The 26,305-nt window shown below is 36.5% G+C and overlaps 1 protein-coding gene across 4 annotated transcripts; it reads right to left on the bottom strand.

The window, feature by feature from the left end:
* Nucleotides 1-21,057: 21,057 nt before the first annotated feature.
* LPXB (lipid-A-disaccharide synthase B) lies at nucleotides 21,058-25,449 on the bottom strand. Of its 4 annotated transcripts, none has more exons than XM_028058466.2 (8): nucleotides 25,050-25,449; nucleotides 24,329-24,428; nucleotides 23,587-23,692; nucleotides 23,273-23,496; nucleotides 22,875-22,953; nucleotides 22,324-22,562; nucleotides 21,709-21,935; nucleotides 21,058-21,585 (listed from the first exon to the last, which is right to left on the bottom strand). In XM_028058466.2, exons 1-8 carry the CDS (start codon nucleotides 25,316-25,318, stop codon nucleotides 21,390-21,392), a joined length of 1,440 nt encoding a protein of 479 aa, XP_027914267.1. In that variant the 5' UTR covers nucleotides 25,319-25,449; the 3' UTR covers nucleotides 21,058-21,389. The 4 variants fall into 4 exon arrangements, with proteins under 4 accessions (XP_027914267.1, XP_027914268.1, XP_027914269.1 ...); XM_028058467.2 differs by having other exon boundaries at nucleotides 24,971-25,307; XM_028058468.2 differs by having other exon boundaries at nucleotides 25,019-25,307.
* Nucleotides 25,450-26,305: the final 856 nt, after the last annotated feature.

Raw genomic sequence — 26,305 nt, 5'->3', positions numbered from 1 at the left:
TTTTCAGTGCTCTCCAATGTGTGTAGGTCGACTCCTCCATGTATCGACTTACTATACCAACGCTTAGTAACAAATCTGGCCTTGTACTCTTCAAGTAACGAAGACTTCCAACCAAGCTTCTGTATTTGTTGGCATCTACGTGATCTCCTCCATCAAACTTTGAAAGTTTTGTATCTGGTTCCATTGGGGTTGAAACCGGGCAGCACCTCGCCATCTTGAATTTACTCAGAATGTCCTCGGCATACCTTTCTTGAGACACAAAGATGCCTGTCTCAAGTTGTTTTACTTTCAGCCCGAGAAAGTATCTCATGTGTCCCAAGTCCGTCATTTCAAACTCTTTCTCCATGGTTCTTTTGAACTTCTTGGTTAATTCTACATCATTACCCATGAACACAAGGTCATCAACATAAAGATCTATAAACATTATCCTACCTCCATGCTTCTTTATATATAGTGCGTGTTCAACCGGACATTGTTCATATTTATTTTCCACGAGATTATTGTGGATTCGGTCATTTCACGCCCTTGGAGCTTGTTTCAGGCCATAAAGAGCCTTCTTCAACCACAACACCTTCTTTTCTTCACCTCTCCTCATGTAGCCGAGTGGTTGCTCAATGTAGACCTCTTCCTTTAACACACCATTCAGAAAAGCTGATTTTACGTCCATTTGGAAAATGGGCCATTTATTCTGAGCTGCTATAGAAATTAGTAGACGAACAGTCTCCATCCTAGTAACAGGTGCAAACACCTCAGCATAGTCAACTCCTTCCCTCTGTCTATAGCCTTTTACCACCAATTGAGCTTTATATCGCTCTATCTCACCTTGTGCGTTCATTTTCTTCTTGAAAACCCACTTTACTCCAATGGGCCGAGCTCCTTGTGGTAAATCAGATAGTTCCCACGTGTTGTTACGTTCTATAGCAGCAATCTCCTCATCCATTGCCTTCTTCCATTTCTCATCCACCACGGCTTCTTCAAATCTAACATCTTCCGATTCTGCCAAAAGACACATATGTACCTCGTTAGTTGTATTATATATGTCTTGTAGGCTCCGAGTTCTGGTCTGCAATGGTTCTTCTTCCTCGTCAAAGACCTCCTGTTGTCTTGCTGGTACATTGTCCAAATTTATTCTTTCACTTGTCGGGCTTCCAAAGGTAGTTTTCGAGCTCCCACTTGTCGTTGCTATGCTCTTAACTATCACTGCCGAGTTGTTCCATTCGTTCTCCTCATCTATTACAACATCTCGACTCACAAGAACTTTGTTTGTTACTGGATTAAACAATTTATAGCCCTTTGTTTTTTCATCATATCCAATAAAAACAAGTTTCTTACTCTTGTCCTCGAGCTTGGTTCTTTGTTGTGCTAGAACATGAGCATATGCTACACTGCCAAATAACTTCAAGTGAGATACACATGGTTTCTTTCCACTTCATGCTTCATGTGGTGTCTGTCCATTGAGTTTTGCATGAGGACACCTGTTCTGCACATATACTACACACTGCACTGCTTCAGCCCAAAATTCTTTTGACATATTCTTACCTTTCAACATTGCTCGAACCATGTTGAGAATTGTCTGATTCTTCCTTTCAGCAACTCCATTCTGTTGTGGTGAGTATGAAGCTATCAAAAATCTTCTAATGCCAAGCTCCTCACAGTACCTCATGAACTCGGCTGATGTGTATTCACCTCCTCTATCTGACCGAACAGCTTTAATTTTTGTGCATGTTTCATTCTCAATCATTACTTTAAATTTCTTAAACACTCCAAATACTTCAAATTTCTCCTTCAAACAATAAACCCATGTCTTCTGAGAGAAATCATCAATAAATGTTAAAAAATACCTCTTACCACTGAAAGATACAGGAGTAATTAGTCCACAAACATCTGTATGCACCAGGCCGAGTTGTTCCTTCACCTGATACTCAGTTGTCTTTGGCAACGAGGCTCTCTGGTGCTTGCCAAGTACACAATCTTCACAAAAGTTCTTCTTAAATTCTATGTTTGGCAATCCACGCACCATTTCTTTCTGTACTAGCTCGGTCAACCCTCCAAAGTGCAAATGGCCGAATCGAAAATGCCACTTCATTGCTTCATCCTCGACGTTGAGTTTCAAACACCTTAGCTCCAGTTTATACATTCTGTTTTGTTTCATTTCTACTCGGGCAATAAGGTGTCCGAGTTTATGCTTCAACTCCAGCACTCGATCTTTCATGATGACTGAGTACCCTTTTTCCATTAACTGCCCCATACTCAATATGTTGGTTTTGAGGTCGGGTACGTAGTACACATCCCGAATTGTCCCAATTCGTCCATTCTTTTGAGAAAAACATATCGTACCTCGTCCTTTTACCATCACCTTGGAAGCGTCTCCAAATGACACATGTCTAGCTTCAATTTTGGAGAGCTCATCAAACATATTTTCATCTCCACACATATGGTTACTAGCTCCAGTGTCTAGATACCAGATCGAGTTATTTTGGACTCGCAAACCAAACTCAGTGTTTCTGCTAGAGTTTGGACCAAGCTCGATATCCGAGCTCCTTGTCAACAACATCTCATCCTCATCAGTTTCCTCCCTTACCAAATTCTTCATATCATGTGCCGAGCTCGCTTCACTACTAGCCATCAACAATATTCCAGCTTGTTCTTCAACCTCTTCTGTAAGAAGATTGGTTGATTCATTTCTCCTATTTTGGGACCGGCAATCCTTTGCAAAATGACCGGTCTTACCACAATTATAACACTTGACCGATCTACACTCATTTGCATAGTGATCGGGCTTGCCGCACTTGTAGCACTCACCATTGTTGCCTGACCGACCTCCTCGGCCTCCACCTCGACCTCGACCTCGCCAATTTTGCAGACTGGGAGCGCCATCTTTGTAATCATCTCAACCTTGACCACTACGTCCTCGACCTCTGCCTCCAGGACCTCGGTTTTGACTCTCGTGATCTCTTCCTCTTCTGCCCCGAGTGTTCTAAGTTCCAAACGCCTTTTTCTCCTTGAAATTTGTCCTTGCTTGGAGAGCTTGGCCAAGGTAGTCCTCCTTCGTCTTTCTTTTTCTTTGTTCATAGGCTTCTAGAGACTCAGCAAGTTCCTCCACCATGAGCATTGAGAGGTCTTTGGATTCCTCTATAGCACACACAATGTTGTTGAAGTCAATTGTCATTGACCTCAAAATTTTCTCCACAACTCGGTTTACAGGCAACGGCTCCCCATTTTTGCCAAGTTGGTTTGCCACAGTCTCCACCCGAGATATGAACTCGGTTACCCCTTCGTTCTCCTTCATCAGCAACCTCTCAAACTCTCCTCTGAGAGCTTGAAGACGAACCTGTTTCACACGGTCATCTCCCTTATATGTTTTCTCCAAGATCTCCCACGCCTCTTTTGAAGTCGTAGCGTTTGCTAACTTCTCAAGGGCCTGCATCGTCCATAGCTCGGTATAATGCATACATAGCTTTCCTATCTTTGACTCGTGTTTTTTTCAACGCAGCAATCTGGGCAACTATTTGTTCATCAAAATCCTCTGGCTCTTCGAAGCCACCTTGAACAACATCCCACACGTCTTGGGATCCGAGGTAGGCCTTCATCTGCATGCTCCACTTATCGTAGTCAGATTTTTGTGTCAGCTGGGGTAAGCACATATTGTTGGCCATCACTCACACTTTTTCACTCTCAGACACTCAGGCTAACTGGCTCTTGATACCACTTTATTAGCAAAGGCACTCTATCTTTGATGATATGATTTATTTCACTTGTGTATTTCATACGAGCAAGACACTACAATTTATAGGACTTACATTTGGCTTTTCATCTGCAAGCCATAATGTCTCCAATTATTATAAAAACATAACACTAATCACCATTAACATCCAAAACATAACACAAAACTTTTGACCTTTCCTCTCCTAAAACATCACAAATGTAACCACTCATAAAGTCTGCTCAATAACTCCTAATTTAAGTTTATCATAACAGTCTTTGTTTCTGATTTCCATTAGTTTTGTTACAGTTGAATGAAAGGATAAGCATAGGCATTATTTATCTTTTTCTTTGTTTGAACTTAGCTAAAGCTTGAATGTTCCTCATTTGAGGTGGAGCGTGAAAATATAGGACACAATGTCCTTTTTGGGAGTATTGAGCTGATAACTAATTCTCTTAAGGGAAAGTGACCTAATGGATTTGTATTGTTTACCTATTACAAATTCCAAAACTTTTGGTCTAACTTAGTAAATCCAACCAATTACTACACCTTAGTTTTCAACATAAAAGGAAGGGGTAGATGCATAGGAAACAGTTAATACTCACCACCCCAACAAAAACCAACACCAGCGATTGTAGAAAAAGCCTTTACTTTTTCAGGCTTCAATTACGGGTTTTGAACCTTCAGCACCTTTCTCCTATTAATTAGTGTACATAACAGGTAAGTATTAGAGAATGTCACCATTTTATATTTCTGATTTGACACAATCAGTAATGCTAAAAGTGGCGCTTAATATCTTGCAAAAGTAAACTGGGGCATGCCAAGTTAATATAGATTTTGGATAAAGGCAATGTCTGAGAAATGATTATTTGATGGAGGAGTGGCTCGGGATCATAAGAGCAGTTGATGGAATCATGCCCAAGACCTTTAGAGAGCGATCTCGGATTAGCTTTAGATCATAGAATAGGAACTCTTTTATAATTTTTTGTAATGTTTTTGTTTGGGCTTTATCGGACCTTTAGTTGTGTTGGGCCTTTTGGTGTTTCGGCCCATAGTATATAAGCCCTTGTGAGACACATTTGTATCCAGATTTGAGTTTTATGAAACAGTGAGTTTTCTCTCATGTCTCGAGGTTCTCCTCAGAACCACCGATCCTTATCTTTGAATCTCCGATTCAAAGTGGCGGATCTTCCTCACTTATCTTGGAATCTCCTCCAAGTGGCGTGATTTCCTTCCGTTTCGCAAAAACCCCCAATCGACGCCCTCCATTTTCCCCCTTTTCGTTTTAGGGTTCATACCCATTTTCATTCTAGACGATTTTGCCCCAAATCCGAGACGGTCTTTCATCATCTGGTAATCAGAGCTCGGTTAATTATTCCTTCGAGAGTGATTTCGGATTTTCTCGTGTGTGCTTGCAAAGTTGTTCGTGGTGCACTCGTTTGTTCACAGTTCTTGTTCGTTCTTCGGTGTCGTCGTTCTTCGTTTTGTTTTCATTCCGCATCACTTGTGCGTCATGTTCGTAGCTCTTCGTGTGGTTTTTATAGTGGTTATTGGAAATGCTTGTTTATCCATAGCGGTACAATTTTGTGGCCTTCAAAATGACTCTGTCAAAGCGGCCCTTACATGGTCTTTCATGGTAGTGAATTGCCATTGAGTAGTTGTTCTTGTCAAATCCCCTCGAATGATCTCCAGTTGCAGACAAGCTGCTAAAACATTTTGATTCTCTTGTTGGAAGCTTATGGTTGGCACGCCGAGTAGCAATTCGTGGGTAGCTTGTGTTCTTGAAATTCATGAGTACAAGGTGTTTGCAAAATTGCGTTGGTGGAAAAAAAATTTGTGTTCAAGTTCAATTTTGTTTCAGTTGGCAGGAGAAGTGGGTTGGTGTAAGTTTATCGTGTGGGAGCAGCTTATGTATTATTGCAATAGCATAGTACAGTAGCTTTCTTAGCCCATTCGGTGTGCACAACAACAACCTCTTTCGCCTCTTGCAATTGCCAACAACTTTCTGGTTTAAGCAGGGGTAGCAATCACACTAAAATTGAATTGTTCTACTCTCGGTGTTATCAAGTAGTGGCTAAAAAATTGAAGCGGTGCCAGCTGCAGAACCTTGCTTGTGTATGGCAGTGTGGTAGTGGCTGGATTGGAAGACTATAATAGCCAACTTAAGGCGGTGCAAATTGGGAAGAGGAATTCCTTTTAGTGCAATTTTTCTTCTGGTGCAAGAAGCTTTCAACAGCGTCTATGAATTATGTTTGACAGAAGCTTACTTAAATCCATTAGGTGCAATTAAAATTTTCTTGCAAGATTTGAATGGCAATGGCAACTATTTCAGATTTCTTGGTGCAGAATTTGATGCAGAAATTTTGAAGCTTGTGATGTGGTTCTATCTAGCAAGTTCCAGCAGTCACATTTGAGTTTTTGAATCTGAAAACAAGCTACTTCTAATTTGGTGATTGGTTCACTAGTGTTGCCATTTGGTGTAGCGTATAGATCAATTGCAGCAGCTACTTTTTGCGGTGCAGGCTTAACCTTTCATATGTTGGTAGTGGTGACTTTGGTTGGCTCGTTGCTTGGTTAATTGGTGCAGTGAAAATTTTGTGCAGCAACCAAAGTCCTCTTGCATTGATGTAGAGGTGCCAAGCGGTGCAGCAAAAAGGGACACCCATTTCCTTTTGGTTTATTCGGTGCAACAGATTTCTTTCATCGCCTAATCCTGTGTTGCACTTGTTCTTACTTGGTACTATTCTATGCGGTAGCAACTGTCAAATTATAGAGACATGCATTGAAGTTCTGAATTACGTGCATAATTTAGATTGGATCCAAGCGGTGCAGAACAAAGTGGGTGTGGCAGCCTTGGCAGATTCAAACTGTTGCAGCTACCTCACTCGGTACCTTTAATGCCTTTTGTGTAGAAATTGTGTTTTGAAGTGTGAGCAAGGTGGTTAAATATAGCACATAAAGTGGTCGTGTTTTTTCTAGAAATTGTTGTGGCAGCCCCCAAAATTCCACGCTGTAGTAACCATTCGTTGCAGCAACAATCCTTTTTATTTGAAATTTGGTGTAGCAAGTTTTGAGATTTAAAACGGTGGAAACCAATTCCAATACTTTCGAACCAAACAATTGTGGCCTTCTAGTGTAGCATTATGTTGTGCAATATTATTTGGTGGAATTCACGTGAATTGTAATTGGATTGGCTGCATCAGATTACGAGTGGAGTGCATATCAGTGGTGGAGAATTGAAATTAGAGGTGTTGGTTGGCGTCAACAGCAGGGTCTGATCAGAAATTGCAATTGAAAATTGAATTTGAAACGATAGCTGCATGCTCCATTCAATTTATTAGTTCAAGCGGTGGTGGTAGCAACATACACTTTTTTTTTAGAGCGGTGGAGGGAGGAAATTGTGGTGCATCATCAGGGGCAAAGTGATTCCAGCAAAGTCTTAAATTGGAGCAATAAACACTTTGGGTGCAGTGGTTCCCAAATCAAGTGGCTTTTCGGTGCAGATTTTGATTTAACAGTAGCCATTTAGTGCAGTGAAAGTGGTTGAAAAAAAAAACTCATGCGGTGGTAACTTGTGGAGCAGCCAATTGGAATTATCACAAGCCATTAACTACACCATGTCCATGCAAGTCTAAGGTGGTGGCCTACTTTAATTGGTGAAACTAATAACTACAGGTTTTGATTTTGCTGCATCAAGCGGTTGAGGCAATGGTTCCAATTACAACAGCCTTTCACATTTATCCTCACCACAGCAGAATTTTGTTTACTTCCATGTAGAGTTTGATTGGATAACAACCAATACCTTGAGAGGTTATAGCTTAAAGCAACACTGAATTGGTGCACTGGGGACAATAACAATTTGTTTTTTTCCTCATTTTGGAGTGGTGCCTTTAATTATCACAACAGCCCACCCTTTGATTTATGGACTTGGCTGCAAACTTTCTGTCCTATACCGAGCAACAACCACTCTCATTTATCTATTTGGCAACAACTTCCTCGGTGCATATTGTGGTGTTGCGTCACTTTTTCTGGTTCAATTTCTAGTGCCTTCTTGCATTCTACTTTGCCTAGTTCTTACCATTTAGAGTCATTAATTGTTCATTATTGCTTTTCTTGAGTCTCTTGTCCATCATTTCTCTTTGAGTTTGTTTTTCCTTGGATTCTTGTGTTGTGGGACAATGTACCTTGAGCTAAATTGTTGGAAGTATTGCTTATGGGAGTTTGAATTAATCATCACAGTTTAGCTTAAGTATTTTTGTTTCACATTTCCAATAGTAATTCTAAATACATTGTTTAGATTACTCTTGTCTTTTAAAGTGCTTTTCTCATTGTCAGGGTCTTAGTTTGTCACATATTCACTCCCTTTGGTTTAGCATTTCTTGATTTTGGTGCTTTTTTAGTTTCTCTTTAAATTTCCTTGGTTTTGTCTTGGAGTTTTCCTTTCCTTGGCCTCCTGAGTTGAGCTTAGATTCGTTACGTCTTTCACTTTGATGTTGACTTCTGGATGGGTTGATTGGAGGTTCTTTGAAGAACTGAACATGAACTTGAGGGCGAGTGAATACACTATAAGAGTGAAACACGAGTGGAATTGAGTGTAAACACGTAAGGAGTGGTGAGACCCATTTGATAATTTTATCTGCATTACTTTTGCTAATCACTTACTGTGTTTTGTGTTAGTTCTTGTTTCCTCTCTTTCATTGCAGGAATTAGCAATTTTGAGCACTCCACAATGTTCCATACACGTTCAACCTTGATAGAGGATATCAACTTCATTATGTCCAGAATTATGAGGTTGAATAGCAAACTTGGGAATCTTAGAAGGGAGCATCATGAAGATAGAGGATCATTGCCAAGCAACAAAACAAGTGTTATTAGATGCACCAAGTGTGAAGGATATGGACATGAAAATTATCAATGTTCTAATTGGAACGCATAGTACATGAATCTTCAAGATCTCCAAGATTACATTGTATACTTGAAAGAGGTAAAGAGGAGTGTTAGGCAAAAGCTCGAAGTCAGACGAGAGCAACAAGCAAAAAGGGAGTGGGAAAAGGCAAGACAAGAGAGAGAGTTAAAAGAGGAAAAAGAGCTAGAGATGAGAGAAAGAGAACAAAAGATGAAAGAGCTTAGAGAAAGAAAAAAGCAAGAGCTAAAAGAACGAGAAGAGAAAGAACAAAGAGTAAAGGAAGAAGAAGAACAAAGAGAGAAACACAAGAATGAGTCTCTCCTCACACACTTGAAATTCATGGTTGAGATGAAATCCTTAGAGGGGGATGATAATGCGTTAAATTGTTGTTCCCATTCACACCATGATCTTGCATTTTCATTGGGAACACTTACTAACCCCTCTCTTTTTGTCATAATGCCTAGGGAAGACTTATACATTAAGGAGAAATGGCATAAGCAATGGGGTGAGGACAAGATGATAGAAAAGGCAACCATAACATGGGCAACACATGAACCTGACTTTAATCATCTTCTTATGTGTTTGTCCTATCTTGAAAATCCTAAGGGATTTCAAGGACACTCTTTTTCTATTATGATTACTATGGGTTGTTTTCCCTTGTGTTTCACTGTGAATCGTATAGTTGTGTTGAAACTCTTTGATGTGTTCTACAGGTTTATCTTTGATCCTGGAGGACAATCTCCAAGCACCTTAATAATAAGAGATTGACCTCTCCCACGATTTTAATCTCATTTTTTAGAAAGCATTTTATTTCTATCTTTAGACTATTCAGGTTTTGTGTGCTTTCAGTACTTATGTATGTGTGTTTGGTTGTAGGTAATAAAACGCTAAAATTCGAGGTCGAATTTTCTCCAACCTGGAGGCAATGATGGAGGTGTGGCTCGGGATCGTAAGAGCAGTTGATGGAATCATGCCCAAGACCTTTAGAGAGCGATCTCGGATTAGCTTTAGATCATAGAATAGGAACTCTTTTATAATTTTTTGTAATGTTTTTGTTTGGGCTTTATCGGACCTTTAGTTGTGTTGGGCCTTTTGGTGTTTCGGCCCATAGTATATAAGCCCTTGTGAGACACATTTGTATCCATATTTGAGTTTTATGAAACAGTGAGTTTTCTCTCAAGTCTCGAGGTTCTCCTCAGAACCACCGATCCTTATCTTTGAATCTCCGATTCAAAGTGGCGGATCTTCTTCACTTACCTTGGAATCTCCTCCAAGTGGCGTGATTTCCTTCCATTCCGCAAAAACACCCCAATCGACGACCTCCATTTTCCCCCTTTTCGTTTTAGGGTTCATACCCATTTTCATTCTAGACGATTTTGCCCCAAATCCGAGACGGTCCTTCATCATTATTAGCTATTCTGAATGGAAGTTATATATGAAACATTTTGAGATAAGGATATTAACTAAAAGTTATTAACTATTCTGAATGGATATTAGCTAAAAAGTTATTAACTAAAAGTTATTAACTATTTTGAATGAAAGTTATATATGAAACATTTTGAGATAACGATATTAGTCATTCTGAATGGAAGTTATTAACTAAAAGTTTACATTAGAAATAATATTACATGCATATATATATCTATATATATATATATATAGAATTATTGACATTTGCTAATGTGGCTAACAAAATGATTAATTAAAATAGAGGGCCATAGATTTTGTCTGTTATTTATGGTAATTTTCTGATGCCCTGTTTGATGGTGTTTGGTTGAGAAGATATGAGAGAGTGTGGTACTTTTTTACAACTATTTTTCACTCCATTGTATTTTTGTTCTATCAAGTATTTTTATTTTCATAGTGTATGGTTTTCTTTAATATGGTAATTGTATGATAATATAGTTTTCTTTATCACAGGAACAATTAATCTTAACTACCTTACTATATAGTACTAGTCAAAATTAGAATTGACTAAATATGGACCACTCTAAGAGTAATCCTTTGCTTTTGGTTGATGATCTCCTATCTGATACTCCTGGTCCATCTGAAAGTGCTGCCACAAATAAAAAAGAAGTCTCAAGTGTTTGGAATTTTTTCACAAAATTAGGGAAAGACAAGGATGGCATTGAAAAGGTTGTGTGTAAGTATTGTGGTCATAACTATATAGTTGGAAAAAACCCATTACTAAAAACAATTATGGGACTTCTCAAAGTGGTTGATAGGAATTATAAAAGTTGTCCATCTTTTGAGGAATGGGATAGGGGAGGGAAAATGTGCCAATTTTTAGAACCATTTTATGAGATTACTAACACGATGTCTGGTTCATCTTATCCCACTTCAAACTTGTATTTATGCAAATTTGGAAACTTCAGTTTATTATTGAAGAGAATTTGTTAAATGACGATGTCACTTTAAAGCAAATGGCTATCAATATGAACGAGAAGTTTCAAAAGTATTGGAAGGAGTATAGTGTTGGGTTAGCTTTTGGAGCTATACTTGACCCACGACTAAAGGTTGATTTTATAATGTATTATTATAAAAAGTTGTACATTCTGACCTATGAAGAGAAAACAGAGAAAGTGTTAGACAAGTTCAAGAGGTTGTTTAAAGAATATGTAAAGAACTTGTCTATCCCTGGTGTTTCTCTTTCCCAATCACCAACTGAATCCATCTCAATGTCTCAATCCAATATCGAAGGAAGAAAGTTGAAGAGATCAAGGATTATTTTTGTAAGCATTTTATACCTAGTTTTCATTGTTTTATTTTATTTTTTTGTTCTTTTTTAATATGTGTTCATTGTAGGATTTTAAAATGTATCAGAATGACTCAAAATTTATTGTTGGCAAGAACGAGATAGATGTTTATTTAGATGAACCAACAATAGATGATGATGAAGACAATGAAGATTTTGATGTACTCAAATATTGGAAGACTAATGAGAAAAAAATTCCTATACTGTCTATAATAGCTCAAGATCTGCTTAGTATTCCCATTACTACAATGGCATCAGAGTCGGCCTTTAGTAAAGGTGGGCGTGTTCTTTCAAAGTATAGAAGCTCTATTCTTCCTGAGCATGTGAAAATGTTGATTTGTACTCAAAATTGGTTGTATGGATTTTCTGAAAATCCTAGTGGTAAGTTTATATGTTATTATTTTTGAAATTACTTTACATTAAATAATTAACTCTAGACTAGTTGTTTGATTGTATTTCAATTGGTTGTAACAGATGAAGTTGTTGAAGATATTTTTGGCCATGAGGGAATCATTGATGAATCTAAACTTGAAGATGTTGAAAGTCATCAACAATGACACTTCTTCAGGTTTTGTTATACACTTAATCCATTATCTCAATATATTTGGTGTTTAATTCTTTGATATATGCCTAGTTGTATGTTATGATTAAATGACCCAACTTTACCATTAACAAAGTTTAATTTTTAATCCACCAATAGTAACTTCTTCCCCTATGCATGTTATTAGTTGTTGGCATGTTGTGAACTACATAGTCATTTATTTTATGCTTAACATCATTGTTTTGAATATGCCCTGTCAGAAAAACATGTATGCAGATTTGTGATCCATTAGTGTGAATTAGGCATGATACCCAACTGGCGATCTTTGCTTTTTTGGTAATTCTGGACATAACATACATAAATGCTGGATGAAATGCTCTTGGCATTTAGTAAAAGTTTAAAGTAAAAGAAATAATCCACTCATAAATAAAAGAGTAGATAGAGATAATAGTTTATGGTAATTCTGGACACTCATAAAGTTTGAAATTTGTGTTTAATTCATGTGCTAATTAAGTAGTTTTTTTAACTACATAAAATTGTTTTATGTTTTTGCCTGATGGGTGGATTTATGTTGAAAAGTACTTCATTAAATCATGAGCTTTATTATACTGAATAGTTTTGATGGTGTCTTTGCTTTTACTACCAAAAAAAGTTAAATAGATTGTGTTTTATGATCAATCTTCATCCATGTAATTGTCTTTGAATGTGCTACTTCAATTTTGCAGGGCATATTCGAGATATATGATAAAGACAGGAGTGGAAAAATTGATCCATTAGAATTAAGAGATGCTCTGCATGGTATTGATTATGTTGTGCCTAGTTCAGTTCTATAATTAAATTTGTGTTCAGTTCATTAGAAAAATGTTGATTTTTGTTGTTTATACGTTGTATTCCTCTATAAATGTTAACTTTTGTTGAATTGGAACAAGACTAAAAACCAGTGAAAATGCATATGGTGTTTTGTTGTGTTTTGTATTCAATTATTTCTATTTTTTCTTATATTCAGGATGAATTTTTTTTCTCAAAAAAGGCCCATGGGCTAGCCCTAACCCACAGGACTTTTGTGGGCTTTTTGGCCCTGATGTGACCCCACAAAGCCCAATTGCACCTTCAAGCCCAAGCCCAAGCCCAAGCCCATTAAAAGGCGCAATAACAAGAAGTATGATGAAGAAGATTCAAATGGGCCTCCCAATAGATGGACAAAAATCTAATGGGCTTGTCACATTATTTTCATGGGCCAAAGAAATCAACAAGACTTGAAAAGTGCATCAAAGACCAATAGACTAGATTTTAAATTGGGCCAATATTTGGGCTTTGCTTTCAATAATGGTGTAAGGCATAAAAATAGGTGTTACATGTACAAATGGGCTCGGCCCACTAAGAGTCTCCCTTAGGCCATGACTTCCTCATGGATCATGCATCCCATGGAGCCAAGTCCAGACTCCACCCATGTGCCTTCTTCATCCAAGGGCTAAAAAAGTGTCTTCTTTTCCAAGTCTTCATCCAAAGGCTAGGAAGATGTCTCCTTCTCCAAGCCACCATCCAAGGGTGATGATTAAAGCTTCTCCTCCAAGCTTGATCTAAGGGCCAATAATTAGCCTAGCTTTTAGGCTCACATATAAAAGCCAAAAGTAGACCATTTGTAATTTGAGTTGAGAGCACTCCTCCCTCTATTGCCTTGAGAGTCACCACTTTCTAGAGATTTCCTCTCTCTACCTCTAGCCACCTTCCTTAGGCTAGCATAGATTAGGAAATCATATCACCTCTTTCACCTTCCATTGCTTGCAAGTGCCTTCCAACTTGCCTACATTTCGTCATCCATTTCCACTGCCCATGGAGCTCTTCATGCACCTTTGGAGCTCCACCATAATGGTATCAAGAGCCATCAAACCATGGTCTCTCAAGGTTTGGTAAGATTTTTTCCCAGTCTTGTGTTTCCTTCATTTTCCGTCTTGTTCTCATCATCTTCTTCTTTTTTGTTTTTCTTTCACATTTACCGTTCAATGTCTATTATATTGTGTTTCTCCATTGATTCCATGCAACTATGAGACTACAAGAGTGTTCTACACTCTATTTTTAGATTTTCTTGCTTGCTATGGTTCACATCATTTACTAGCTTTCCTTTATATTTCAGCACCATTTTTTTTCTTCCATTGTGTTTCTTGTCATTTTTATTCGGTGATTCTTTTTTCTTTTCTATTTCCACCGTTCAAGTTGTGTTATATGTCTTGTTCATGCTTTCTTTTACATGTTTCTTCAATTTTCCACCGTTTACATTCATTTTCTGCACTTCCTTGAGTGAAACCGTGCCAAACTCCACTCCAAAACGCAATGAAGCTTCATGCTATGCGTGTGGTTGTTTGAGTCAGCTTTCCTCACTATTTTAATGCCATTTCACTGATTGGTTTGTGCCTTAGAGTGTCCTAAGATGTTCATCTTCATCTATGCTTGATTCTAGATCATAATCAAGCTCCAAATCGAATTGATTTGTCTATTGAACATCTTCCCCTTTCACTCTGCTTTTGCTTCTGTTTTCAACTTTTTTCCACTGCACATCTTCTATTTGAGAGATGTCACGAGTGACTCAGTGCACCAAATTTTAAGCTGATTGTTTCTTCGAAAAGCTAAGTCATAGACGAAAATTCTCCAACAAGAATCATTCAATTATGTTGAGAATTGAATTCTATACAAATTTTTGAAGTAGAGGCAACTTTCTGCGTTTTTCAGTGCCAGTTTGCTACTGTTTTCACTTGTGTCCTGATGCACACTTTTCTTGTGTGATTTAAATGGAACGATTCATAGCACCGAATCACCTTCTGATTTTTGCCTAATTTTTTTAACATCTGGACGAAAAATTATCAAAAAGAATCATTGAAATATGTCCAATACAACAAATATGAAAAATCTGCAAAGTTAAGGCATCTGTCAGTGTTTTCTGGTGTTGTGTTTTCGGGAAAATCACTATTTAGTGCGTTTTTGGTGTGTTTTGCTTTTAAATTTCAGCGCTCTTGCTTTATACATTTGCTTGTTTATGTGTGTATTCCATATTGCCATCAATTGCTTTCATTTGGAGTGGATTACTTCCCTCACATTGGCACACATGCAATGAATACCATAAGTATTTTATGAGCACTGCAGTTTCTGTTTTTGGTTTTTACTCCATTCTAGTTCCATTCTACGATTCCTTTTATTATGCTTTCCTTTCTTTCAAGCCTTAATTTCTTGCTTGTCCTTGTTTTTGGCTATTCAATTCAGTCTTGTCAAATCATATTCAATGTGGTTTAGCTTTCTTATTTAGCTTTTCTTGTGTTATAAATTTCAATTGGCAAGTAATGTTGGCTTCAATGCTCTTGATTGTGAATTAAGTGATTTTGTTTTCCAAATTTGTTGCTAGTCTAAGGTAGCATTTTAGGTGGTGGTTGAGAAGTAAAACTCTAGAGAGTGTGCTTGAATTCTTTCTCTAACCTTCACCATATTTTGGAAAGTTTTGAGCCATCAATTTCTTGCTTGAGTGAGAGCTAACCAATGCCTTTGGCATAGTTTGTTTGCTGTTTTTTTTTTCATTATTTTGGCCAGGTTTTTGTCACTGTTTGGTGTTTCATTTTGCATCCACAAGGGGTCCAAATATTCCTCCAATTGGTGTATACTTCAAAGCCATCAACTAAGGCTTCATTTGGCACCAAAGTACTCTTGGGAGTGCATCACTTTGGTGTCCAAAATTGTGGTGTTCATGTTGGCCTCGGGAGTAGCTTCCAACACCAATTTCAAGCATTTTGTTGGCCATTGTGGCTTGTAATTGTTGCATCTTTTAGTTTACTAGTTTTTCTACAATTTGGTCACTTCTTTTGGTCAATTTGGAGCATCCTTTATGCCTTATTTTCTACTCAAAGTTCTCTAAAAGTTTGGTGCTCTTGGGTTTTTCCTCTTTGCCTAAATTTTGTGTACCAATTTTAATTCTCTTTGAACTTGTATTTTGGCCTACTTAGGTGTCTTGGGGAACCACAAGGTGTTCAATCCCATCTCCTAAGTAGAACCTTTATCATCCATTAGTAATTCGCTTTTAGTTGTAAGTGTGTTGAAAGTTCTAAGTGTTTTCTCACCTTACATTAGGCCGCATAGTTTAGATTCATGTTTTCACGTTGCATAGTGGCTTGATTTTTGAGACCAAAGTCTCTAAAATTTTTCTAATTAGGGGTACGTTTTTAGTGTTAAATTTATTTGAGTCTTATTTGCTTGTTTTGTGCTTAGTGACTCAAGTGATTCTATTTACTTAACACTTAGACAATTGTGTGATCTTTGAAACCTCTTACAAGTGTATCTTGGCAAGGATTGGCCTTGGTATTTAAGAAGTCTTAAAGACTCACCTCGCCTAACCTAGAGGTCCACTTGTGATTGATTTCCTCTACTACACTTTGTTCAAGTTGCATAAGTTCATTCAATCACCATGAGTACATATTCTACATATAGTCCTAGGTTGCATAAGCATGGTAGTGATGAGTTGCATCATACATTTCATAGTGACATTCCATTCTTTGGGGAGGATATAGGACCAATATCATTTAGAGATTGGATGTGGGATACAGAGAAATTGGTGCAACCATTGTTTAGTAAATATAGTCAATTTGACATTCTTAGGCATGTTACTTCTAGGTTTATAGGACGTGCATCCGAGTGGTGGCAAGAGAGGCAGTATAGAGTGAAAAAGGGGAGAAAATCATGCATTAACACATTTTCTGAATTAAAAACATGCACGTGGAAACATTTCATTTCCTCTTCATTTAGGATCACTAAAGAGCAACAGTCTAGGATAGAAGACTTCATTGACATAGGTGATGCATTTATCCAAAATCTTGCTAAGTTTTCTAGACTCGAAAAATATTTTAAGAAAAATTTGGATTTGCTCTTGAGTGAACAAAGAGAAAGAGAAAAACAAAAGAGAGCACGAGAGAAGCTTGAAAGGTTTCGCGAGTTTGATATGCGCAGAGAAAAAAAAAGAGCTTGATAAGCTTCGTGCTAAAAGAGAACAAGAGGAAAAAGAAAGAAAAAAGTTTGAGGATAAAGAGAGAGTAAGACAAGAGGAAGAATTAAAAAGAAAAGAGGAAGAGTTAAAAAGAAAAGAAGACAATATTAAGAGGAAAGAAACAAAGGAACTATTGTCTAGGGCAGTAATGATACAACATCCTTGCATAAACCTCAAGATCAAGATTCCAAAGGGAATGATTCCATCTTTACACTCTACCTTATCTTCCATTAATTCTTTTGTCTTGGTTCTTTCCAAAATTGTTTTTCCACCTTCATTCATTATTTCAAACTCCTCAAAGGATTTTTCAAAACCAAACTTTGACATAGAGTTACCTTTTAGGTTTCAATTAAGTCAAAGTGAAAATCGCAATTTTTGTGAAATGGGCCGACTCTCACATTTTTCCAAACTTAGTTCCCGTGGTGATGGTCCATTCAAAATAATCAAAAAGATCAATGATAATGCTTATCAATTAGATCGTCTTGCTAAATATGGTGTGCATCCAACTTTAAACATTACTTACTTAGTTCCTTTTACAAGTATTATGGATGATGAGGATGACCACCAGGATTTGAGGGCAAATCCTCTGCAATGGGGAGGGGATGATGTGACCCCACAAAGCCCAATTGCACCTTCAGGCCCAAGCCCAAGCCCAAGCCCATTAAAAGGCCCAATAACAAGAAATATGATGAAGAAGATTCAAATGGGCCTCCTAATAGATGGACAAAAATCTAATGGACTTGTCACATTATTTTCATGGGCCAAAGAAATCAACAAGACTTGAAGAAGTGCATCAAAGCCCAGTAGACTAGATTTTAAATTGGGCCAATATTTGGGCTTTGCTTTCAATAATGGTGTAAGGCATAAAAATAGGTGTTACATGTATAAATGGGTTCGGCCCACTAAGAGTCTCCCTTAGGCCATGACTTCCTCATGGATCATGCATCCCATGGAGCCAAGTCCACACTCTACCCATGTGCCTCCTTCATCCAAGGGCTAAAAAAGTGTCTTATTTTCCAAGTCTTCATCCAAAGGCTAGGAAGATGTCTCCTTCTCCAAGCCACCATCCAAGGGTGATGATTAAAGCTTCTCCTCCAAGCTTGATCTAAGGGCCAAGAATTAGCCTAGCTTTTAGGCTCACATATAAAAGCCAAAAGTAGACCATTTGTACATTTTACTCTTGAAATTTATTGCAATAGATGCAATTTGAGTTGAGAGCACACCTCCCTCATATCACCTCTTTCACCTTCCATTGCTTGCAAGTGCCTTCCAACTTGCCTCTATTCCTTCATCCATTTCCGCTGCCCATAGAGCTCTTCATGCACTTTTGGAGCTCCATCAGGCCTTGTGGGCTTTTTGGCCCTGTGGGCTTTTTCAATGAGGGGCATTTTGGTCCTATGGGCTTTTCTAGCCACAACCCACGTGGGACAGGGCCAAACCATGAGAAGTGGGCCAATTTGACAGGTTTAGTTGAAATTTCATATTGCATAGCTAAAAGGCCATTTTGATTACTACATGTATCATAGGGGTCGAACAGGCCGCCAACCCAAATAAACCATAAGGAAGACAACTAGATACATAACGACATAACAAGTAATATCGATAAATAAAGCAAGACGTTAGTTATATCCCACATACACGTAAGGTCATTTATATAGCGGCATAATCATTCATCTATCTAAAACCATCTGCCAAAAGATATAATTGGTCGGATACATCTGTCGATGACAAGTACGCAAATAGGGAAATCAATATGCCGGTATGTTGGCAAACCTCCTTTAACTTAGACAAAAACAGAGTAAGACTTAATGAAACATGTTCAAAGAGGATTGGGCTTGCACCACAAGCCCATTTGAGTTTGGTCAGGCCCAATAAAGTCTGTTTAAGGACAATCAAACTTGGTCAAAGCCCAAAACCTTGGCCCATAATTAGCCAGTAAAAGTATCATAAGAGTAATTAATTCTCTATAAATAAGGGCGGACCCATGTAATTAAAGGTATGCAATTCATTAGCATTGTAATGAGTTTTGACTTTGAGAGCTTTTTGCTTACTTGATCGCTGAAATTCTTTCTGCAAGTACACCCTGTATGTCCCACAGAGTACCCAGCAACAAGGACATAACAAGTAAGACCGTGGAGTACCCAACCAATAAGTTCAAAGATTATGGTAAGATAAGATTTCAGTCTCATAATAACTTAATATTGTCCATGCATGGACATTACCCATTGTGAAAAATTACCAACAAATTTGACAGAAGAGTATGAATTACCAATTGTTCCCCAAAAGTCTTAGTAGTTGTTTTGGGTTAAAGTGGCGAGCATTCTCCTACATAATTTGTCCGTCTTCACTTCGTGATTTTCCCAGTGTCAAGGTATCCTGTTCGTTCAAGACCGAGCGATTGTACTTGTTAAAGATACTTTGACACTTAAGTAAGTTCAATATCAAATGGTTAAATGAATTAAATTAGTATCAAATGTGTATTAAATGTACCAACAAACATACCTTTGACCTTTATTTATTGTGTTCTTCAATTGGCTTTGATTAGGAGCAGCCTTGTAACGTTCCTATTTCTCCTAATCATGTTTAGGGTCTTATTTAACATAATTCGTTAACTTAATTAGGTAACCTTGGTTTGAGATCAGTCGGGAAGGACAATTGCTAAGATGGTAATCTAAAGGATGGTTGAAGTGTATGATCGTACTGTTACCATACATAATTACTGTATGATTTCGTGATAAATGATGTTACTGAATTCACTCGAAGGGACGGTCTCTAACATAACGCATCATTCGGTTATGGCAAAATTTATGTACATATCGCATATTAGTATTCAAGTTGTTGCATGGAACTACACAAGTTATGATCAAATGGATCAGTTTGTCTAATCACAAGAACATCTAGTAAACTTGGTTGTAGATTCATCTTGAGGACAAGCTGAAACTAGTTAAGGGTATTGATATTTGACAAGTTTGTAGCAAAATGGTTCTAAGAGGATGAAGTTGTTTCTTTCTAGACCTTCTTTTACTTTTATTGTACCCTTTAAAACTTATAAATCTCAAATAATCGCTCGTTTATCATACACAAACCTACTTTTAAATATATTTCAAATTGTTAAAAAGACAAAAGGAATTTTCATATCTAAAAATATATTATAAAATATACACCAGAGAATATATTAAAAAATAATATTTCAAAATTTATTTTAAAAAATAAATTTCAAAACACATTTTCAAATCTAAAATATCTTTTAAACTACATAATAAAAAAAATATTTCAAAATACTTTTAAGGAAATATTTCTAAATCTAAAATCAAAAATGATTTTTAATATACATTATATTGACTAAAATAAATTCTTATATTTTTTATGAAAGTTACAAAAATAAAATAATAAAAGTTTTGAAGTTTTTTTTTTTCAAAAATAATTGTTTGTCATACAAGGATATATTTTTCATCTAAAAATACCTTCACTCAAGAATATATCTCCCATCCAAAAATCCACACATGCATATAAACATCAAATTAGTCCATATCAAATAAACATCAAAAATTGATTAAAAGGATTAAATCCATGTATTTCGAAAGATGAAGGATTAAATTGGTCCAAAGTTTTCAAAGTAACTAATTTCAAAATTTATTAAAAGTTAAGGAACCAAAAACATATTTAATCCTTGTTTTAAGAAATTTTGTACCACTTTTTTAGTACTTCTATTCTTGTTGTCTTTGTCGCATATAAACAAGAAAGTTGGTTTTCGTTTCATCAAAGAATTTCAGATTCTGTATCGAATCCTCTAGAATTGAGTAGTATAAGCTGGTATAAGTTGGCTATAAATCTAGTAATTGTTGGAGAGTCCAAGTTTTAAACATGCACTATAATGTCGTACAACCTATGTGGGACTCGTGTTTCTTACAGTACAATTTAATCTGAACATTCCTACACACTTCGCTATACTGGCGCCATTTATTGGCTGTTCACTGCTCCTCTGACTTGTCCCATGCGAACAATTGGAATAAAAATGAGACAAGCACGGAAATCAGGGATATGAATAGTGTGCACTAGTCCTTTGACTTGTCTCGTGGGAACAATGTGAATAGAAATGATATAAAAACATAAATAACATAAATCAGGGATATGAAGTGTGAAAAAGACGGAAGTCTTTGAACTCAGAACTCTATCACAATTTCTTTGGAGGTTAACAAAGAAAAGTATATTAAAATTATCTTTAGTCTGTATCCTTAGCAATGTGCAACTTCTAAAAACCTAAACCTTTACAATCCGAGACCGAAGTGTGCAGATTATCTTTTCTCACATGACCCATACTATGATCCGAAAAACCCCACATGAATGAGTCATACATCAATAACCCATACATAGGTTACATGTTAAATGGAATATTCATCAGCTGCAGACAGACATTCCTTTGCAGTTTAAAAATCCAAAGCCAAATCGCAGAAAGAGATGTCGTTAGATACTAGTCACTGGTTTCCCATGGTTTAATATAGTCAATGCTGCAATTGCACTTGGGGTGTAGTCCGCATAAGATCTCAAATGTTGTTGTGGAAGGTTGTGCTTTGTTCTCTCTGAAGGCAATAGAAGCTCGACAAACTTTTGTGCAGCAATTATTTGTTCTTCTCGACAACCACCATCGTGTATTAAATCACTGTAATATGTAACAAAAAAAGAAGTCAACTATTCCAACAAAAAACACTTCTCTCAAATAATAAATTCATTTAAACTGTTATTTATCTTTTCCTAATTGAAAGAAATTGATACTTATTCTTACTTGAGCAACAAGGCTAAGTTTGCCGGTTTGCAAGATTGAAAGAGTGCTTCAGGAATAATGGCCTTGTCCAAAAGAATATTGGGAAGTGACATGTACTGTATCTTAGCTTTGTACCGAACGTACCATTCTGTCAAAATATGGGCACGATATGCAACAACACAGGGTAATCGTGCAAGCTGCAGCTCCACAGCAACTGTTCCAGATGTGCATAGTGCAACTCTACATGCCTACAACGTAGTTCATTTAAATTAGCTAGGCACAAAGAGCAGCCTTCATGAAAGACATAGGGGACCAGGAAACAGAAGGAAATGGCCAAACTCACAATCTAGTAAATAATTTGGACAGAATCACTGGCGAACATTTTGGAAAATCAACAGTTATAATGTCATTGCAAGTTTAGATTCAAGTATTATTCTACTTTACTGTTCATTAAAACTCAAGCAAGAGTCTGTAAGCATTCTATAATGGACCATAAGAGCAATTTCAAGAATAGATAACTCTATCAGAAGAAGTATAAAACGAATTTTATAGTAAGGCTACACGATATGGTAGAATGAGTCAAAAATTAAAATATTTATTTTGAAAATGGAGGTCTTGCGGGACAAGGGGGCTTACACTAAAAGCATCATATCTTAGTTGTGTTGTTCCACCTGGAATCAATATAACTGGCACAGGCCATCTATGAATAGCACCAGCCATAAAATTTTCCACATGCTCATTAGGTGCTACATGAATGACTGTCATCAACTGTGGAACCGTGTCTTTCATCAGTTCCACCGTATCTGAAAAGATGGGAAGCATCCGACTGACTTCTTGCACTCTGCTTCCAGGAAGTAAGCTAATCACAGTGGCTCCTTTTGAAGTTAAAATTGATGTGATGATAAAGCAAATATGACTTCAAAGTTAGACAAAATAATACAAACAATATCCATAAAACGGTTTTCATATGATTTTTCTTTTAAGATATAACTTCTGCTCCAATGTCTAGAATTTGGGGCATTATGATAAAGCAAATATCCACATAGCAAGAAAGCAAAATCATTAAACTAACGAAATGTGAAACATCTGCTCATACAAAAGTAACAAAATGCCAGGAACAATAATTTAGCAAACTTTTCTTGAAGTTAAATATGTGAAGTTCTTGAATTTCATTTTATTAGAAGTACCTGCTGGCACTGCGTACTTATTTCGGAAATCTTCGGCATTGCCTTTCGCCCTCCATTCATGAATCGTGGAATTGTTTCTCTAGAAATATAAGCTATGCAAAATTAGGGAGAAACAAATCGAGAAATTTGGACCAAGTCATATATAATAAGGATGAAGGACAACTTTTGGTTACACATCAAGATATCAAAGAGAGATGGGAGAACTACTTTAATAAGTTTTTGATTAGTAAGGATCAGGCTTAACTATGGAAGAATAGAAATCCAAAGGTCAAACAAAATTTTGCGCCTCTTATCGTATGAGAGATAAGAATAAAAAATGACATAATAATCCATAAAATCTCCAATGCATACAAGCATTACAAAAAAGCTAAGAATTGCCAAATATCCCAAGCTCATACCAAATTCAATTCCAGAACATCTTCCAGGACCGGATGCCCAACAGCGGTTGCGTACAATCCATTCAATCTACATATTCTGTCTTCATTTGGAAGTATGCACAATAGATGATCCACAAATTCTGCTAGTCCTCTGAGTCTCGCTTCACCTCCTTTCCATGCCCAGAATGATGGTGCCACATAGTGAAAGTGTGATGGAAAATCCAAATTGTTCTGACTGTATCTAGCTGCAAAAGGCATTCCTCATTTGCATACAACATAACTCTAAAATCAAAGATGCAGAAGTTATTCCAGCAAGGAGAGTGCATCAGTAGTACCTCGAAGTTGTTTCAAGAACCGAAAAGAAAATCCCTTAGAATCAACAGTTAATACAACATGAGGTTCAAATAGAACAGCAGCTTCAACAGTTTCCTTCAGTTTCACCTGAAAATTAACAACAGCACATGGAATTCACATGTGTAACAGGTAAAATTTCATATACATATGCTTCAAATGTAATTCAAAAATGTGTCAAAAGTTATCAGATAGATATCCCTGGAATAATAAAATTTGAAAATGAATCAAGGAACAACAAACATTTCCGTTATAGCTATACGTTGTGTAGCACCCATGCTGAAAATGATATAAGAAAGACACTTCACATGCTCCTATCTGTGTTTAACACTACTGTCGTTTTCTAAACTTCTATTACTATGTAAATATAAATGGAAATGTCTTAGCAAGTTAACCGCTATAGCATTTCACTATTTCCAGAAATGCTTCATACTTGGTTAAAATAAACCAATTATCTTTTCTGATTTAACATATGTGGCCTTGTTGATTTGAAGCTGATTTTATATGTTACAGTAGTATAGTAGCAGTGCTGTGTCCTATTTGTAATCCGTGCGAGTAACCGTTTTTACAGGTAGCAACTAGGTACCGTATTCTACATCCAAAGACTTTAGCTATAACATATTGAACAGATTCTCAAAACTAAGGGGAAAACAAAAGGAAAACCCAGATACTGTTCCAGTTTACAAATCACACTAATTACTAACATCTTAAAAGCAAAGCACTCACTCTGATTCTATACAGATGAGGCAAAAGCTCCCAAAGACCCATTACCGAAATATCCTCCATAGAAAATAGAGACTTCAACCCTTCACTTGCCATCTTAGCCCTGAAATTGATAAATCAATAAATTTATATCTAGGAAGAAAATTTTCCTTATTGATATATTCTTTACTAAAATATACTTGTAGTCTCTCATCTTCTCTTTCTTCTATTTTATCACTTTGGTCACCTACTTTAACTTTTTTTACCAGAGTGTCATGAACCCAAAATATTCTTGATCGAAAATCAATTACTAATCTCTCAAAGGACCAAAAGATCATTTTAAAATACCAACCTCTCTAAATAGATATTTTTCCAGACATACTGTTTTGAAAATTGAACCTCTGATCACTAACTTAAAAGCACGAGATTATAGAACAATCATATCAAATAATGTTAGTTTACTATAATGTCTCCAAAGTAATCATTTTCTTAGGCTTTTGTACCATTAATATTAATCTTGGCTGGCACAACAAGCATTGGTGCAAATGGCATTAATGCAAATGGTGTGACATCACATGTCACCAACTTGACCCTTATAAACCGATGAAATAACCATCTTGCTTCGACAACATCAATGTAAAACTTTTCAAACATAACAAACCATACCCAAACCCACAAAATAAAACGAGACTTCAAGTGTATTTGAGCGTATACTATTCATAGATGAAAAAAGAAGTTGACATGCCCACCAACACCAGCAAAGCGAAGAGGAAAAGGGGAGAAAAGTCTAAGCGAAGCCATTAGGCGAGAAGCGATGGAATCTCCAGAAACTTCACCGGCAACAAGAAAAACCCTCAGTTCTCCATCTCTGGCAGCCATGTCTATTGGAGCTTTGGAAGAAGAAAATGAGAACCACTGCACACACACGATCTTTGGATTAGGGTTCGAATTCCGATTCCTTCTGATTAAACCTTTTGCACCCAACGAAATCGCAGGAATCCAATTAGAGAGCATGATGCCCTGCACAGGTTAGCTTGCCTTGAAGCGCCAGCGAACGAGGGACAAACCAAACACTGTCGTTTGATGACGGACGCACTGCAGTGTGTATGGACGGTGAAGGTAGTAGATACGGGTATTGGTCGAGTTCTTAAATTTATACTAGAGATTTCTTATGCCATAGAAGTTTTTATAAATTATTTTGGTTTAATTACTCGGATCATACCCATTTTTTTCGAAAATTTTAAAATAGTACCCACTTAGAATTTTGTCTCAATTTAGTATCTAATTTTGATTATTATATTAATGTAGTAGCCTCCGTTAAGTCTTCACAAACGTCGTTAACTACCTTGTCACGCCTCTGGATTTTTTAATTTTTTTTTTAATTTTTTTTTTAAAATTTAAATTTTTTTTTAATTTTTAATTTTTTTTTTGAATTTTTTTAAAAAATATTTTTTTTTGCCACGTGTCAAATCCTTGATGTGACACGTGGCATTGTCAGTGACACGTGGTAAGGTATCGCCATGTGGCAAGGTACTTACCAAGTGTCATTGTCTTCATTTCAACTTAGTCCCCATATATATCTATTTGTTTCAATTTAGTATCCATATATGTTTATTTGTTTCAATTTAGTACCCATTTTATTTATTTGAATTTTATTCAAATATGTTTTTTTAAATGAAGAAATGTTATATTGATATATATAAATGTTATTAAAAATGTTATATTGATATTTGTTATAAATGTTATAAAAGTTTAGTACTCATATATATAAAGTTAACTTCTTTTTTATTTCCATTTAACTTTTCATTTTTGGATATTCTATAGCATTATTATTTTCAATTTATTCAAAGCCGTGCTATCCCTTTTTTTTATATATATTATGTTGTTTGTTACTAGTATTAGACCCGTGCATACACGCACGGGTCGTTTTTTTTTTTTTAAAGTAATTTGTTATAAGTATATATTTTATAATAAATTAGTTAAAAATAATAAACATCATTT

This window comes from Vigna unguiculata, chromosome 2 (genome assembly GCF_037176805.1).
Source record: "Vigna unguiculata cultivar grain cowpea cultivar isolate G323 ecotype 2 chromosome 2, ASM3717680v1, whole genome shotgun sequence".
Taxonomy (NCBI): domain Eukaryota; kingdom Viridiplantae; phylum Streptophyta; class Magnoliopsida; order Fabales; family Fabaceae; genus Vigna; species Vigna unguiculata.
The sequence above is the reverse complement of the archived record's forward strand: the minus strand, read 5'-3'. Positions and strand labels throughout refer to the sequence as shown.

Coding starts and splice junctions, on each gene's coding strand:
- LPXB (XM_028058466.2), bottom strand. CDS start 25,318: ATGCTCTCTAATTGGATTCCTGCGATTTCGTTGGGTGCAAAAGGTTTA. Junction 23,693..24,328: donor CTCATCTGTATAGAATCAGA/GTGAGTGCTTTG, acceptor GTTAATTTTCAG/GTGAAACTGAAGGAAACTGT. Junction 23,497..23,586: donor GTTCTTGAAACAACTTCGAG/GTACTACTGATG, acceptor TGCCTTTTGCAG/CTAGATACAGTCAGAACAAT.